Source organism: Drosophila biarmipes, chromosome 3R (assembly GCF_025231255.1).
Source record: "Drosophila biarmipes strain raj3 chromosome 3R, RU_DBia_V1.1, whole genome shotgun sequence".
Taxonomy (NCBI): domain Eukaryota; kingdom Metazoa; phylum Arthropoda; class Insecta; order Diptera; family Drosophilidae; genus Drosophila; species Drosophila biarmipes.
In genome coordinates, this window is record NC_066616.1 from 18,419,090 (window position 1) to 18,432,832 (window position 13,743).

The 13,743-nt window shown below is 45.1% G+C and overlaps 2 protein-coding genes and 1 long non-coding RNA gene across 5 annotated transcripts; 2 read left to right on the forward strand and 1 right to left on the reverse strand.

The window, feature by feature from the left end:
- Window position 1: 1 nt before the first annotated feature.
- LOC108023290 (lysosome membrane protein 2) lies at window positions 2-7,493 on the reverse strand. Its single transcript, XM_017092596.3, has 7 exons — window positions 6,959-7,493; window positions 2,527-2,618; window positions 1,489-2,001; window positions 1,268-1,428; window positions 925-1,205; window positions 740-858; window positions 2-680 (listed from the first exon to the last, which is right to left on the reverse strand). Exons 1-7 carry the CDS (start codon window positions 6,993-6,995, stop codon window positions 225-227), a joined length of 1,659 nt encoding a protein of 552 aa, XP_016948085.1. The 5' UTR covers window positions 6,996-7,493; the 3' UTR covers window positions 2-224.
- Window positions 7,494-10,504: 3,011 nt separating this feature from the next.
- Window positions 10,505-11,248, forward strand: LOC127011559 (uncharacterized). Its single transcript, XR_007764615.1, has 3 exons — window positions 10,505-10,809; window positions 10,872-10,939; window positions 11,003-11,248. It is a non-coding gene; the product is annotated as an uncharacterized LOC127011559 (long non-coding RNA).
- An 897-nt stretch (window positions 11,249-12,145) lies between these two features.
- On the forward strand, window positions 12,146-13,674 carry LOC108023363 (neuropeptide F). 3 transcript variants are annotated; one of them, XM_050888855.1, is made up of 3 exons: window positions 12,146-12,287; window positions 13,077-13,356; window positions 13,427-13,674. In XM_050888855.1, the coding sequence occupies exons 2-3, from the start codon at window positions 13,081-13,083 to the stop codon at window positions 13,439-13,441; spliced, it is 291 nt and encodes a 96-aa protein (XP_050744812.1). In that variant the 5' UTR covers window positions 12,146-12,287; window positions 13,077-13,080; the 3' UTR covers window positions 13,442-13,674. The 3 variants fall into 3 exon arrangements, with proteins under 3 accessions (XP_050744812.1, XP_016948255.1, XP_016948246.1); XM_017092766.3 differs by having other exon boundaries at window positions 12,150-12,287; window positions 13,430-13,674; XM_017092757.3 differs by having other exon boundaries at window positions 12,159-12,287; window positions 13,409-13,674.
- Window positions 13,675-13,743: the final 69 nt, after the last annotated feature.

Here is a 13,743-nt window from a genome sequence, read left to right on the forward strand (position 1 = left end):
ATTAGATAGCTATCGACCTGTATTTATCGAGTGCAAGCTCAGCTGTACATTGCTTACTGTTACCACTCTAACTTTAGCCCTAGCTTATAGTTATTGTTAACTAGTACGTAGGCAAGGACGTTCCCTAAGTTGTTTCCGATGAGCACAATAATTTACACCGAATCTTAGCCTAAATATCACAGTGTTGCCCCTTCTTGAGTTGAGCTCAGCATTCCGATTCTGGCTCACGCCTTGGCCAACTTGGGTATGAAGCTGCCGCCGCCGAAGAGCAGATTGAGCTGCTCCTCCGGATCCAGTTGGAGGGAGGATTTCCTTAGGCCAGTGGCCAAACTAATTCCAGCGCCGATCACCTGAATCGCCGTGCCTCGCTCAACCTGATCCACCTTTTGAAACTGCCTGCTTGATGGCCAAATGCAGAGCAACAGGGCGCTGCACAGCTGGTAAACGCCGGCCAGCAGCATTCCCAAGGCAGCACCCCACTGCAGCAGCGGGAAGCCCCACTTGATGCCATGGATGAGCAGGCGCAGGCTCAGGCACAGGACATCGATGTTCAGGTCCACCCAGAGCAGCGGCAGGATCATGTTCTCGAAGGGCGACATCATGCGGTTGAAGTTCACCTTGCCCACCACCTGGTTGGCCTGCAACCGCAGGTGGGTGCCCTGCATCGGGGCTCCCAGTTGCTGGAGTTGAAAGCGTATCATTAGATTGGCCAATTTGATTTACTTTCTATTGAACGTACCGGTTGCACGACGAAGGTAGATGTGAAACGCTCTTCATCGGGCCGGAGGCCTTCGAATGGCTCCAGTAGACTGGGATCGGCATGCATGAAATGCGGATACGTAATCGCTAGAGGAATGTCTGGAAAAGTGATAGGAGACTAGTTAACTAAGATGTTTCCATTGGTGTAAGGTCACTAGAACTCACTGTAGTAACAGGGCGACACGTTGCCCACTCCCTTCTTGAGGCAACGATTGTTCTTGCAGTAGCACGAGGAGTTGGAGTTGTCCACATCGCTGTCAAAGGAGTCCGGCTCCATTAAGAACTCGTAGCCATCGATGCCGTTGTATGTGGTGGTGCGGTTGAACTTCACAGGCAGTCGACGGCAGAAGGTTCGCCTGTACAGGAAGAACTCGTCGTTCTCGTCCATGTCCAGCGGGAAGAGCGTGGCATCATGGCTGCCCCAGATGCGATTGCACATGGTTCCACTAAAGGAAAAATAATGGAATTGTTGATCTTCCACTTAAAGGAGGGTTCCTAAAATACTTACTTGGTCTCCCTGTTGTACTCCCAGCCCTTGAAGCCCCGCTCTCCATTGATGCTGTCCACGGTGTAGCCTCGAGGAGCATCCGCTACCCTCACACCGTACTTGTCCTTGGGCTCCGCCAGGTTCATGTTGAACACGTTGCTCTCATTTCCCTCCCGGAACAGCTATAAATTAAGCAACAGGTCCATTATTTCGTATTTAAACCTTTATAGGAGATAACTTACCTTCTCCATTATGCCGAAGCTTTTAAAGTCAATCCAGCTGGGCACGAACCGAGAGGCCAGTTCCACCAGGTGATCCTCGTAGCCCCACATGTAATCGTGGACAGTCATCTCCAGCATGGGCTGCGAGTCCAGCTGCCTGGTAATGGCACTCAGACCCAAAGCGGCGAACATCGACAGACTGGAGGCCAGAGTGGTCACTCCCATCAGCGGAATGTTGGGCGCCCGGATGCGATCGACCTTGGGATCTCCCACAGATCGTTCCCGGATAAAGATATACTCCCGTTTTGGCGTGTAGGTGATGGTATTGTTGGCCTCGTTGTAGGTGACGTCGTGGTTGGTCAGAATCTCCTGGTAAACGTAAGGTCCCACTTCCTGAAGCTGCATCTTGGAAGCCCTGCCCGCCGTGAACTCGTCCACGTTGGTGTAGTTGAACATGTACACATTGATGTACACATCCAGCGGTGGCGATAGCCACAGTCGGTGGAGCAGGGCGCCCGGTTTCAAGGTCAATTGCTGCAAGAAAAGCATTACAAAAATGTAGTTTGCTATCTCTGTCGGTTCGTACAGAATCACTGATCTGGCAGAACTAACTTTATTTCGATTGAATAACAAAGGTTGACCTACAGAAATATCTTTTGTTTAATTTGTATAGCTTGTGCTTGAACAACAAATGGGTTTGGATTGTCCATGAACAGCATTTTCTATAGAAAGAATACTGAGCACAGTGTCAACTTAGCATTTTTAAGTAGTTTACATTTTTGATTGTAAGGGAAAAATTTACAAGATAATTTGTTAGGCAACTAAAATTCTTCTAGCTATTTATGATAATGGGTCAATAATATTTGAATCTATTAAATGGAATCAATTTCTTCCCAATGCTAGTATTTAGATTGCTCGACAAACTGCAAGCTTTTTTCCAGCTCGGCAATCGTTGGTAATTAAGTGATTAAAGTTACTAATTGATGTGACTATAAAATACAAATATAACTCATATTTCTCTGCGGAAGTCCCTGTATTACTCTAGTTGCTTAGTCTTACCGCATCCAGGATGCTCTGGAGTGGGTCCGCGATGAGGACCAGTGACCCGAAGAACAGCAGGGTCATCCCGAGGGCAGCGCTGCGCAGCAGCTCTGCAATAAATAGATCACCGGGTGAGTTATGGTCATGCGAGCGCCGTCCCAGCTGAAGTTGAACTGGTTTGGCTCCAGTTCCAGTTTGTCGGTAGCGTGCGCCCCCCATCATGCCATTGACCTTGGTGGCGGACGCGATCCGAGATGCAATCGGGCCGAGATCCGCGACCTACCTCAATGGCAGGAGCAGGAAGGGGACAGCAGCGTCTCCAGGCCAAAATTTATTAAACAAAACGATGACAACCGGCAGACGATGACGATGCCCAAAACGGTGGCGGTTCAATGAACGTTCTTCGGTTTTATAATCGCAAAAGAGGGGGAAGGTGATGCCTGCACTCAAAAAACTAAAAAAAAATTCCCATAATTCTAGTTTACTGCCCTCGCGCTCTCAGACATTTTTTCCGGCAATTTAAATATATTGTCTAAATTTAAAAGCCACACTACTCGTTTATAGACGGCTCTAATATACACCTACGGCTGCCAACTGGTTTTAGCAAAATCGCCGACTTTTTACCATAAAAGATAAACAAAAAGTATTTGTTTTATTTCTGGTTGCACCTTAAATTTAGGAATAGTTTATTTTCCCACTGTCACTGCCCGGTTTGATTTGTTTCTTTTTACAGCAAGGGAATTTACAAGGCTGAGAAGAGTGAACTGCGACTGATTGTGTGCTTTGTTTACACCAATTGGATATTGGATAAGACTGCCGCTCCTAGAAAAGTCGTAAAAATCCAGTTTCACTGACCTTGTTTGGCATATTAATTAAAATTACGGAAGATGGGCAAGGCAATCGAAGCATATCAATCTAGGCTGCACTTCGTCTCACATCTACTTGAAGTGAAATCACTCACTTTACGACCGAAACTCGTTTGTTCTCACCTTCCGCGAAGATTATTGTCTTTGCCCCGGCGATATTCACTTCCGCACTCGAAATCTGCCCGGAAACCGGTGGGAAGTCGGCGAATCCGGGGCGCGGTCGCACCCTACAGTTCTCCTTTGACCGATTTCCAGCGATCACGGCCGCTCCATAAATCCATGGGGGCGACCCATAAATCAAACGCACAATCTGTGCCCATTTATCGGTACAGAAATCATTTAGCGAATTCTCGCAATAAAAACAAAAGCAGAAAAATCCCCAATTGTTTGCCCAAAAAAACGTGCGTTGGAAACAGAAACCGAAAGCGGCGACCGATAGATACAGATACACCTGCCAAGATCAATGAACTGACTAGATACCCAGGTGCCTAGCACGCCCCCAGCTCGCTCCAAAATGGCACGATCCCACAGCATCTGCGAACTGCGGCCGAGATCGAAAAGCAAACAGCATAAACTCATTAACAATTTCGCTTCGGTGTCAACTTCGGTGTCATAAATAGGTTCAAGACTTCACAATCAAAACAAATAGCGATGATACATGACAAATTATGCATGGCGCCGATGAAACCAGAAATCCAAACATATATTCCATTGATAGGAGTTAAGAGCGTGCACGGCGAGAAATTTCGGTCAGATTAACTAATATATATAAGAATATCTAATATTTTGTTAGTCTGGAAATCTAATCCTTAAGTAAGGGGCGTATATTGCTAAATTCTGGCTTGTTAATTTAAATGGTTAAAAAATGTTATTTTCCCAGGCTTTTAATTGCGAAACTATATAAGCGATAGCTCTAAATTGTTCCCATTTTCTCATTCTAAGTTTTATATTGTAAATAAATATTGTAAATATAATTTTAAAATATTTTCTTTTATAACTTAAGGCGTAATTAGTGCTCACAACCCTCAAATAGTTAAAAATCAAAATATTCAAGTTCTAAGGCTATGGTTAAGATTTCCCAATACCGAAAACTTCCAAAATATCTACCATTTCTTCCCGTGTAATCTTAGATGCTCATGCATATCCTTGCCTTGAGAGTGACAGCCGAAATTCCCGAGCTCCGGGCCCAGCCATAAATTGGGCCGCACACAAAGCGCTCCGAAATTATTCTGCTGCAATGGAATGACCAATGCCAAAATCCACACGCGGAGTGGCAAAATCCACGGGCTGGCAAAAGTGGGGCTTGAATCGAATTGCGCAACAAGTGCACCGGCGAAGTAAAGTCCGCTGGAAGTCGATAGAAAGATTGTCGGACCAAAAAAAAAAACCAAACACACATAAGATACTCAGACAAGACACGGCATCATGAATGAAAGACGCTTGTCTCGGTCGCCGCAGCAGCTGATTCAGTGAGCTGTGAACTTGTTTGCGACGGCAAAACAGCGAAACATCGAGCAGCAGCTCAATATCAGGCGGCATCGGATCGGATCGGATATATCAGATACTAAGTATGAGCTTGGCAGCTGACGACCGACGACGACTGCCTCTGCAGCGGTCTGAAGTTCAAGTTCGGTGCAATTCGCAGTTCGCCGGCCAGCGTTCAAAAACCTGAAAATTAACCCAGCTCGACTCCAAGTGCACGGCTTGCTGGTGGCCAAAAAAAAATTAAATATAAATATGTTTTTGACCAGTCACAGTGGTGACCCACTGAAGTCAAGAATGAGTTTGTTTTGTTTCTGACGGAGCACCTTCGCCGGCCGACAGGTGTGTGTGTGTGTGCGACTTCCGTCAAACGACAATAAATTAGGCAAATAGCCATAACTACAGTTCCCCAGCTCTACAGCTCTACAGGTCTACAGCTCGACAGCTTGGCTACAGCTCGTCGATGAGATTCGCACTCGGGCATCCACGAGATAGTGATACTAACACTCGCTCGCTCCGCACTTTTTGCTTTTCAGGCAGCATGCGCCGCTCGCCGAGCTGTTATGTCGCTATTTGTGTTTGCCTGTGTTTGGCTAGTGATTAATCCCAGATCCGTTGCTGTTTGCTTTTAATCATCGCCAAAAAGCCGAACCAGAACCAGTGAAAAAACCCAAAACCCTTAAATAGTCGCAGTCTCAAAGTCTCGCGGCAATTAGATGCCCGCCAATAAGGAAAAGTAAATATCTCGCTCGCCGAGTGAACAACTTCCCCGATCCGCAGGCTTGGATGAGGTGCTGATCCGATTTGTGTTCGCCTTTGAAACGGATACCTCGCACTGGCGATGATCTGGCTATGGCTAATGCCCGGACAATGGCTGCTATTTGCATTGTTCGGCGGGCATTGAGCTGTAGATCGTATTGATTTATGGCCCACTCGCACCGCCCCATCGTTCTGGGCGTTGGCATAGGGTTCGGTCTCGTATGGGCAGTCTCTGCAAGTCATGCCTCTGACCCGTCAGCCTCTTGGCGCGCCACATCTGTCTACACACATCGCGGGGCCAATCTGACCCGGGCTGGGCCATCATCGCGCTCACCTTCAGTTTTCCCAGCGCATTTATGCTGATTGAAATCATCGAACTTCATGGTAAGGCAATACGTGACATTTTCAGCCCCAGCCGATTTCATTTCAAATCTTAATTTATGCAAACTTCATTTTAATTGCACTGCCAGGTCCAGATCCGTTAGTACACACATATGCACACACGTACGCCTGCGAATGAGATTGCCAAAACTGGAGATCCGCAGATCTACATTAAATCGTTTGCATAAACAAGGGGTAATCCCAAGTGACCCTACACAACTGACCTACAACGTATAGAACCCTACGCCCTTGGCGGCTCATTCGTTGTCATGCAAATTGGACCGATCCAATACCTTGTTTTGCCCCTTTTTTTTGACATGGCTTTGAGCATATGTTAACTGCTTTGGCCAAGAGCCGAGTTGGTGACGAAAAATAAAAATGGGAGACGGCACTAGAAAGCACTAATTAGTTTTTTTCCCAGCGCGGATCGCTGTATCTACTAGAGATTTACCTATATACCGAAAAGAGCTCGGACCTCAGAACCCAGTTCCGCGAACTGGTCTGCTATTTTCGGTCCAGGCTCTTTGTGCAATAAATAAAAACTAAATATTCACGCGTGCCGCCAGCTGTCAGTAGTTCGGCGATTAGCATTCTAATTTTCGCCGGGAACTTGAGTGGGAAATTTCGACACCGTTTTACATCGCTTTGATTGGCAGGCACAAGTGCTTAAAAATCCATTGCACCACTCCTGGTAAGTCACAACGAGTCTAGTTTGGTTTCTGGCGGTTTTTGGATTTTGGCGGTGTGTGCAAGAGAGCTTTGTTGACATTTTTACGATCGCGTGGGGGCTGAACGGAGCTCCCTTGGCTGAAAACGGCGGTTCCGAGTTAACTCTTTATGGGCCTTTGGCTTTGACCAATGCGCACAATGGTCTCAGTCTCCGTCCGCGTCTCCGGTTGGCTTAATTAAGCCAAAGCACCGACCACTTTGGCTCTTTTGGACTGGGCCTGCTTTATACTCACTTGCATTGCGCTGGTTTTTGTTGGTAAATAGTTTCATTTCGGCACCTAAAAAACTTAAGCTCCGGCGCGATCTGATTTTATTTTTTACTCCGTTTGTTACTGTGTTTTTCCCCTTCCTTTTCCACGGGCTGCACTTGATTGAACGGCTGGTTAGTGGGTTAGTTGTTTGTTGATTTATGACGAAAATCAATTAATTCTTGTGTTATTATTTATGACCGCAAATTAAACCATTAACAGGTCGGTAGCGTTATTGTGATTGAGATTCCGATGGGGATCGGGTGAATTTGCATGGTAACCGTTATTGACTGGTGGTTTAATAGCTTTTTATGGGTCGAGTGTGGGATGCCTGACGGTTGTCCCGCTCCGCCGTGATCCGATCTGCCTGCCACTGGCTCTGATTCTGATACTGATTCTGAGTCGGATCCGCAGTCTATATAGTCGCTGGGCTAGAATCTCGCTGCCTTGTCTCGAATCGAACTGAACTGCCACGCACTTCCTATTCTCACAAATTTTGACAACTTAATGCGGCGATCTCGACTGCAGCGGGGACCTTTATATGGACTCTTGGGCCGATCCCCGATCTGGCGACCGACCGAGTGCCGAGTGTCTGGCGGAGATCGGATCGGCTAGCCGCTAGCAGTTAGCAGTTAGCAGCTGGCAGATAGCTAGTACTAGCATCTCAACTCAACCTTTCTACAACCGGTCCACATTCAAGCCTCTGCTCGGGCCTGGCGCGCTCGGCTAAAACCGCGCACGTTCGCCCCAGCTCGTTGGCCAAAACAAAAACCCCGAGCAGCATTAAGTCACTTTCTGGACTGGGTTCGGGGGCCGAGTTCGGGGGCTATGAACCCCTCTCTGGAGGGCGGCCAGCAGCGCCCAACCCTCGAAACCCCTGGGTTAGAACTCCCAGCAGATGGGGGGCTCGGGTTGGCCATCGTCTGCGGGGATCGCTTAGCCGGCAATTGCCTTCTCATAAATTTAATGGCCCGAATGGCTCAAATGACTCTATTTAATCCGGCGGCCTGGTCTCTATCTTGGGCACAGCAGACACGCACACGTGCCCGTGCCCTTTTTGCGGCCTGCCATAAATATGCATGAAGTTTTTGCCGCAATTAAAAGCCATTTCTTGACGCAATTACATCCAGTTCTGATTCTTAGCAGCCAATAACGATTAGCTATTAACTGGCTGTTCTGATAATTGTCCGTCGGTTATTTAGCTCGATATTTATGACAGATCTATGGATTGCTCAGGCGATTGAACCGATCACGCTGACTAAGGTCAGTAAGCAGGCCTAAATGGCGTATACTACTACGCTATAGAACGTGACCTATTTCGCTCTGGAGTTGTCTCCAAGACCTCAAGTACATATCATCTGTAGCCGTACTTCCCGCCAGACATTTGTCTGAGAAATGCCATTTTGTGTGCCTTTATGGCCGGCCATTGTTTGAGGTTGTACGAACGGACTATGGGTGATCTGATCCCGAATAGACAGACATAAGCTCGCTCCTAACTACCAAATGGCATGTTAGTCGCAATTTTCCATTGGGCGGTTGTTGTTAGCTGGCTAATTGTTGTTTGTGTTTATGGCAACACGGTCCACAATTATGGCATACACGCGGCATCCCAAAGTCCCATTTTTGAATGTTCGCTTTTTATGCTTTCTCCAAAAGTTTCAAGAGTTCTAGGTGGAGCCCCCCATAAAAGCTCGTTTCTGGGATAGAAAAACGAATCCTGTGCCGAAGGATTGCATAATGCTTCTAATGACCTGTTACATACTTTAAAAATAACCCTCTAGGCATCTCATAATCATAAATTGAAAACCGAATAGCCCATAAATAAATAATAATAAAAAGAAAACCAGTTTATTATTCAACCTCATGAATACATCAGCCGCACAAAAGAGGTGTGAAGAAATCTTCTTTAAGCCATGCGTAAAAATAATTCTCTAAGCCTATAAAGATTTTATTACCAACAGGTGGATAGATTAATTAAGTTGGGCAACGCAAGATATTTTTACTTTAAGATAGCCGAAAATACTTGCATTACATTTGCAATAAAAAAGTACTTTAATATCAGCGATTAACTGTTTCCCAGTAGTATCAAAGCAATAAACCAGCTGACTTACATTTTATAAACTAGATTTACAATCGTTTAATCAATGCAAACCAATTACTTCTAATATCTCAATAAAAATACCCAGACCGGCTAAAAACAAATTAAAAATGGTGAAACCCATTTCTATTTTTGTTTCGCAGAATTATCTCTGACGTTCAACAACGGACCCGTGGCCACCCCTCTCTGTCCTCTGGTCAAGTGGCGAGTTCACGTGGAATACCACGGATCTGACTAACCCTTTGGATATAGATCAATATTTGCCAGATTTGGAGAGCCAAACAAAAACACACACACACAAATAGATGCAAACTTTGTTATTAAGCTGCGAAATTTTAGGAACAATTATCGCTGGGCTGCCAATAAGGCCATTGTTTGGCGACTGTCTAAATGGGAATCTTCCAGCTGGCGACCATTCTCAAGGCGAGGAAAGCCCCCAAAAAGCGGTTCCCCCACAGAACTGGCCACTGAGGAAGTAATATATTTGCTCATCCCCCTCCAAAAACACTATTTCGCATACATTAAACGCTCAATTACCCCAAGTAGTTTTCGAAACGAGCTGGAAGGGGCATCGAATCGGAATTATTAGCATCTACGCAAACTGTTCACCCGAAATTGGGGGCTGGCATGCAAAATATATACATTTAGTGGGGGGCACACGAAGTGGGCCTGGGAAAACGGGGGAAAGCCTAGCCCTGAAATCCGAAAAGCGCAGGCCGCAACTCAGGAATTATAACTGTATAAAACTAGGCACTTTGTCGTAATTGCAGCGCCGCATCAGCTTCAAGTATTGTCTGAGATATTCGGCATCCGCCGGCGCGATGACGTTGGCAATTTAGCACATGGAAGGTGACAAAAGCCCTGCAAACTCGCAGCCGGCAGAACAATGGAGTGCATATAGGAGGTGCTGGGAAAACCCGAAAGGCAGCCCCACTTGACCAGCTCCACTGGCTCTCAATGCGGAACATGCGACTGCACACACGCAGTGTGTGTCCTTGAACCTGCTCAGGGGTTCCCCGGACAACTATCAACTTCACCAGAAAAATCTTAAGGCCAGCATTTAAATGTAAGCTTTAACCCCAGCTCTAAACGGAAAAAATATATTACCAAATATATATATATATATATAGAATATTTTAACACTTTTATTGTATCTAACTTAAATGACTCTCAAGTGCTCCCTAAAAATAACTCATACGACTCGCAAGCTAGGTTAAAATTTGTTAAACAGTATTTGTTGACAACGTTAATTGTTGTGCTTGTCAATTTGTCATGGAAATCTTTTCAAATTCTAGGTTCTTTGAGACCTTACAAAATATTCCCAAATCATGCAACCATCCTTGAGCTTTGAAAGAACATCTCAATAGTAGGCTGAGTCATGAAAAACTAAAGTCATAGCCCAAATTGTATTTACAGAACAGAATAAAAAATAATTTGTTGTGTGATTGTCGACCTTTCAGATTTCGATCAAATATGAGGTTTATTGCCGTCGCGAGGTCAGAAAAACCGAGTAGAAGTATTGTTGAGGTGTATTTTAAACGCTTTTTTTGGGGACAGTTTATTAAGGAACCACACTAAAACGATTTACAAAGTTCGTTTTATAAGTGGGGTCGAAAGATAAACGGTTGTTGCAGATTCTTTTCTGTGTATTCCCTAATCGATTGAATGTCAGTGGGTCACAATAGGGAAATCTTTTGTATCGTAAGACAACCTTTTAATGTGTTTTAAATCTAGTTACGTATGTATTTTCCCCTGTGTAATAATGATAATGTATAATTAAATTAATAATGAAAAGTGCAGGAAAGTTCAGGGGACTTCGGCCAGACGTGGTCCGGTTCGCGGATGCTGTAATGAATGTCGACCGCAAGGTAAGCATACGGGGAGTGCTGAGCCCAGTAGCCAGAGCCACAGCATGTAGTCGCCTATCATAGCTCCAATTATTAGCCAAAGGCAAGTGCTCTATATCGGCGGACGTTAATGGAACTGGAACTGGAGCTAAACTCTCAGCCGAACAATGAGGAACCAACTTTGTTGGATGGCAATTAGATTTAAATATTAAACGCTACCGCTCGTCGTAAATGAATATCTAACGAGTTTAATTGGAGCGATAATCACAACAACAGTAGGACAGAGAACGGAGCAAGCACAAAAAAAAACAGAAGAAAAATAAACCGAGTAAATAAGTAATGGCTAGAGCGTTAATTAGTCAGAACGCTTATTACAAATATTAACTTAATAACCATCCAGAAGAACCAGAGAAACCGAGCCCGCACCGTGATGTCATGTTGTTATCGTACAACTCTCGACTTGGGGAAAGCATAACATATTACGTATACGCACTGGCGGGCAGATTACAGAACTGCAGCGGTGCTCGAATCGCTGTGGAAGTGACTTAACCGCCTGACCCCAAATTAAATAGCAATGGGAAGTCGAGCAGCGCACTTAATACCTCATCGGCCGGGCCGCGTATCGCAATCACGTCGACGTCTAAGCCAACAGTTATTAAACAATAATCAAAATACTATAATTAATGACACAGAGCCGCAACTCTGACGCCAGCGAAGGCGGAAGGAGGAGTGCAGCCAGTCCCCGAGCACATAAATCAGTGGGCTCCAAAGCGAAACGCGACCGATTTCAGGTGGGGCAGCAGCAGCAGCAGCAGCAGGCACTATAATCCTGCTTATCGAAAATTTGTCATTTATTCAGTTATGCGTAATTCTGCTCCTGATAGCCCCCCGTTTTGCAGATATCTCGTTAGCCAACTGTCACTATTTGTTAGCGCCCGCCAATCTCCGTTCTCCGCTCTCCATTTTCCATAGTCCGTTCCCATTTCCATAACGCCCGCCCACCCGGTCGGGTTCCCACTCCCGGTGGCTCTTCCGTTCCAGCTGCTGCAAAAGTTCAAACACGGCAGCAGCCACATAATTAGCCTGCATATGAAAACATTTTAGAGGTTTCGCCTCGCCCGGTGCTCGTTTCGAATCGTTTCGCCAACTTCCGTTCGCGGCTGCTCGGGATCTGGTTGGGTGGGGGGTGGTACGACTATGATAAGCCGGCCACATCCTCCAGCCGAGGACTCCTATAAATACCTGTTGCCAATGGCTTTTGGCCAACATTTATTCACGGTCGCGTCCGCCGATTACACACAGTCCGCCAAACAATCGCATTGTCATATCGTTAGCGCTCCCAAATACTCAAGTTCCTCCTCTGGACCAGGTAAGTGCTTCAAAACGGAACTAATACTTTCCCATAAAACACTAAGGATAGTTCAGTTGAAAAAACACTTGTCATATAAAGCCAATAAATGCGCTTTCTTAGAACTATTACATGTTATCTTAAGCCCATATTGATCGTAAAATAATGACTCACAGCTGCATCCTTTCGTTCGGGTCAAGTCGGGCCTAACTAGAAGCTAAGTGCCTTATAATACTCGTAATTATCGGGCTTATTTGCTTTTTAGCTGCGCTCAAGTATCAGCAGCTTGCGTCAGTCCCGCCCAAAAATCATTGGTTGGCCCTAAACGACGGCTGTGCGCTTTAGTTAACCGCGATGTAATTAATTAACATACGAGATTAGCAGTTATTAACTAAGGCCCTCCAAAGATCCAGACCCCTAAATAGGTCCCCCAGCGATACGAGATCTAAATTACTAAATATCGGTTGTTAGTTCTAAGGTTTTCTACCTGGTAAACGATTATTATGAATGGAAAAAACCATTAGTTGTAAACATTGTTGTAGTATCATTTTCTACTAACCATTATTTTATATAAGTTCTTTAAAAAGCATTCTTTTCAAGAGCCAACACAAAAATAATCAATGATAAAATGTACACAATCATTAGCGGTTGCTAATTTTTTACGACCTTCCCTAACATCAGCAAATAGTGAGATATTTGCTAAAATTTTGGTTTTGTATTTATCAAAGTGAAAAATTGAGCTGCCACACATTTAAATACATTTTAGATATAATTAAATAACATATAATATTTTACCTGATGCATTTCCAGAACCATGTGTCAAACAATGCGTTGCATCCTGATTGTCTGTGTGGCCCTCGCTCTCCTGGCCGCCGGCTGCAGTGTGGAGGCCTCGAACTCCCGACCTCCGCGCAAGAACGACGTCAACACCATGGCCGATGCCTACAAGTTCCTGCAGGATCTGGACACCTACTACGGAGACAGAGCCCGAGTTCGGTTCGGCAAGCGGGGAGCCCTAATGGAACTGCTGCGGAATCGCGAGATGGACAACTTCAACCTGGGAAAGAGTGCCGGCAATGGCGGAGAATTGGTAACCAGAAAAGAATTCACTTACGACGGAAAAATATAGATCTATCCCGCAGGTCCGCGCTTTGGATGAGGAGGAGGTGTTCTAATCCCTCACTAGGCAACCTTGGCAACGTCACTAACTCATGAATATATTTATTAGCATACGCCTTTTGGATTATGTTCTCTTTCGGGGCAATAGTTTAACTAGTTGGGAGAAATATTGTAGTTGCAGCTACAGAATTAAGTATTTACTCTAGTCTTGATGTTTGTTGAATAAACGAATTATCCAAAAAGTTGTCTTTGTGATGCTTAAATTATAATAAAGAGTGCAATGATCAAACTTTGGTTTTGATTTAAATATAACTTTTTGGTAGACTAAATAAAGAAATTTCGACCTTGAGCTCTAAAA

Bases quoted from the DNA above. Each gene is read 5' to 3' on its own strand.
- LOC108023290 (XM_017092596.3), bottom strand. From the start codon at position 6,995: ATGAAACTATTTACCAACAAAAACCAGCGCAATGCAA. The intron at 2,619-6,958 runs GTGAGTATAAAG...TATTTATTGCAG, and splicing joins CAAAAACCAGCGCAATGCAA to AGCTGCTGCGCAGCGCTGCC. The intron at 859-924 runs GTGAGTTCTAGT...TCACTTTTCCAG, and splicing joins CGTGTCGCCCTGTTACTACA to ACATTCCTCTAGCGATTACG.
- LOC108023363 (XM_017092757.3), top strand. From the start codon at position 13,081: ATGTGTCAAACAATGCGTTGCATCCTGATTGTCTGTGTGGCCCTCGCT. The intron at 13,357-13,408 runs GTAACCAGAAAA...TCTATCCCGCAG, and splicing joins CCGGCAATGGCGGAGAATTG to GTCCGCGCTTTGGATGAGGA.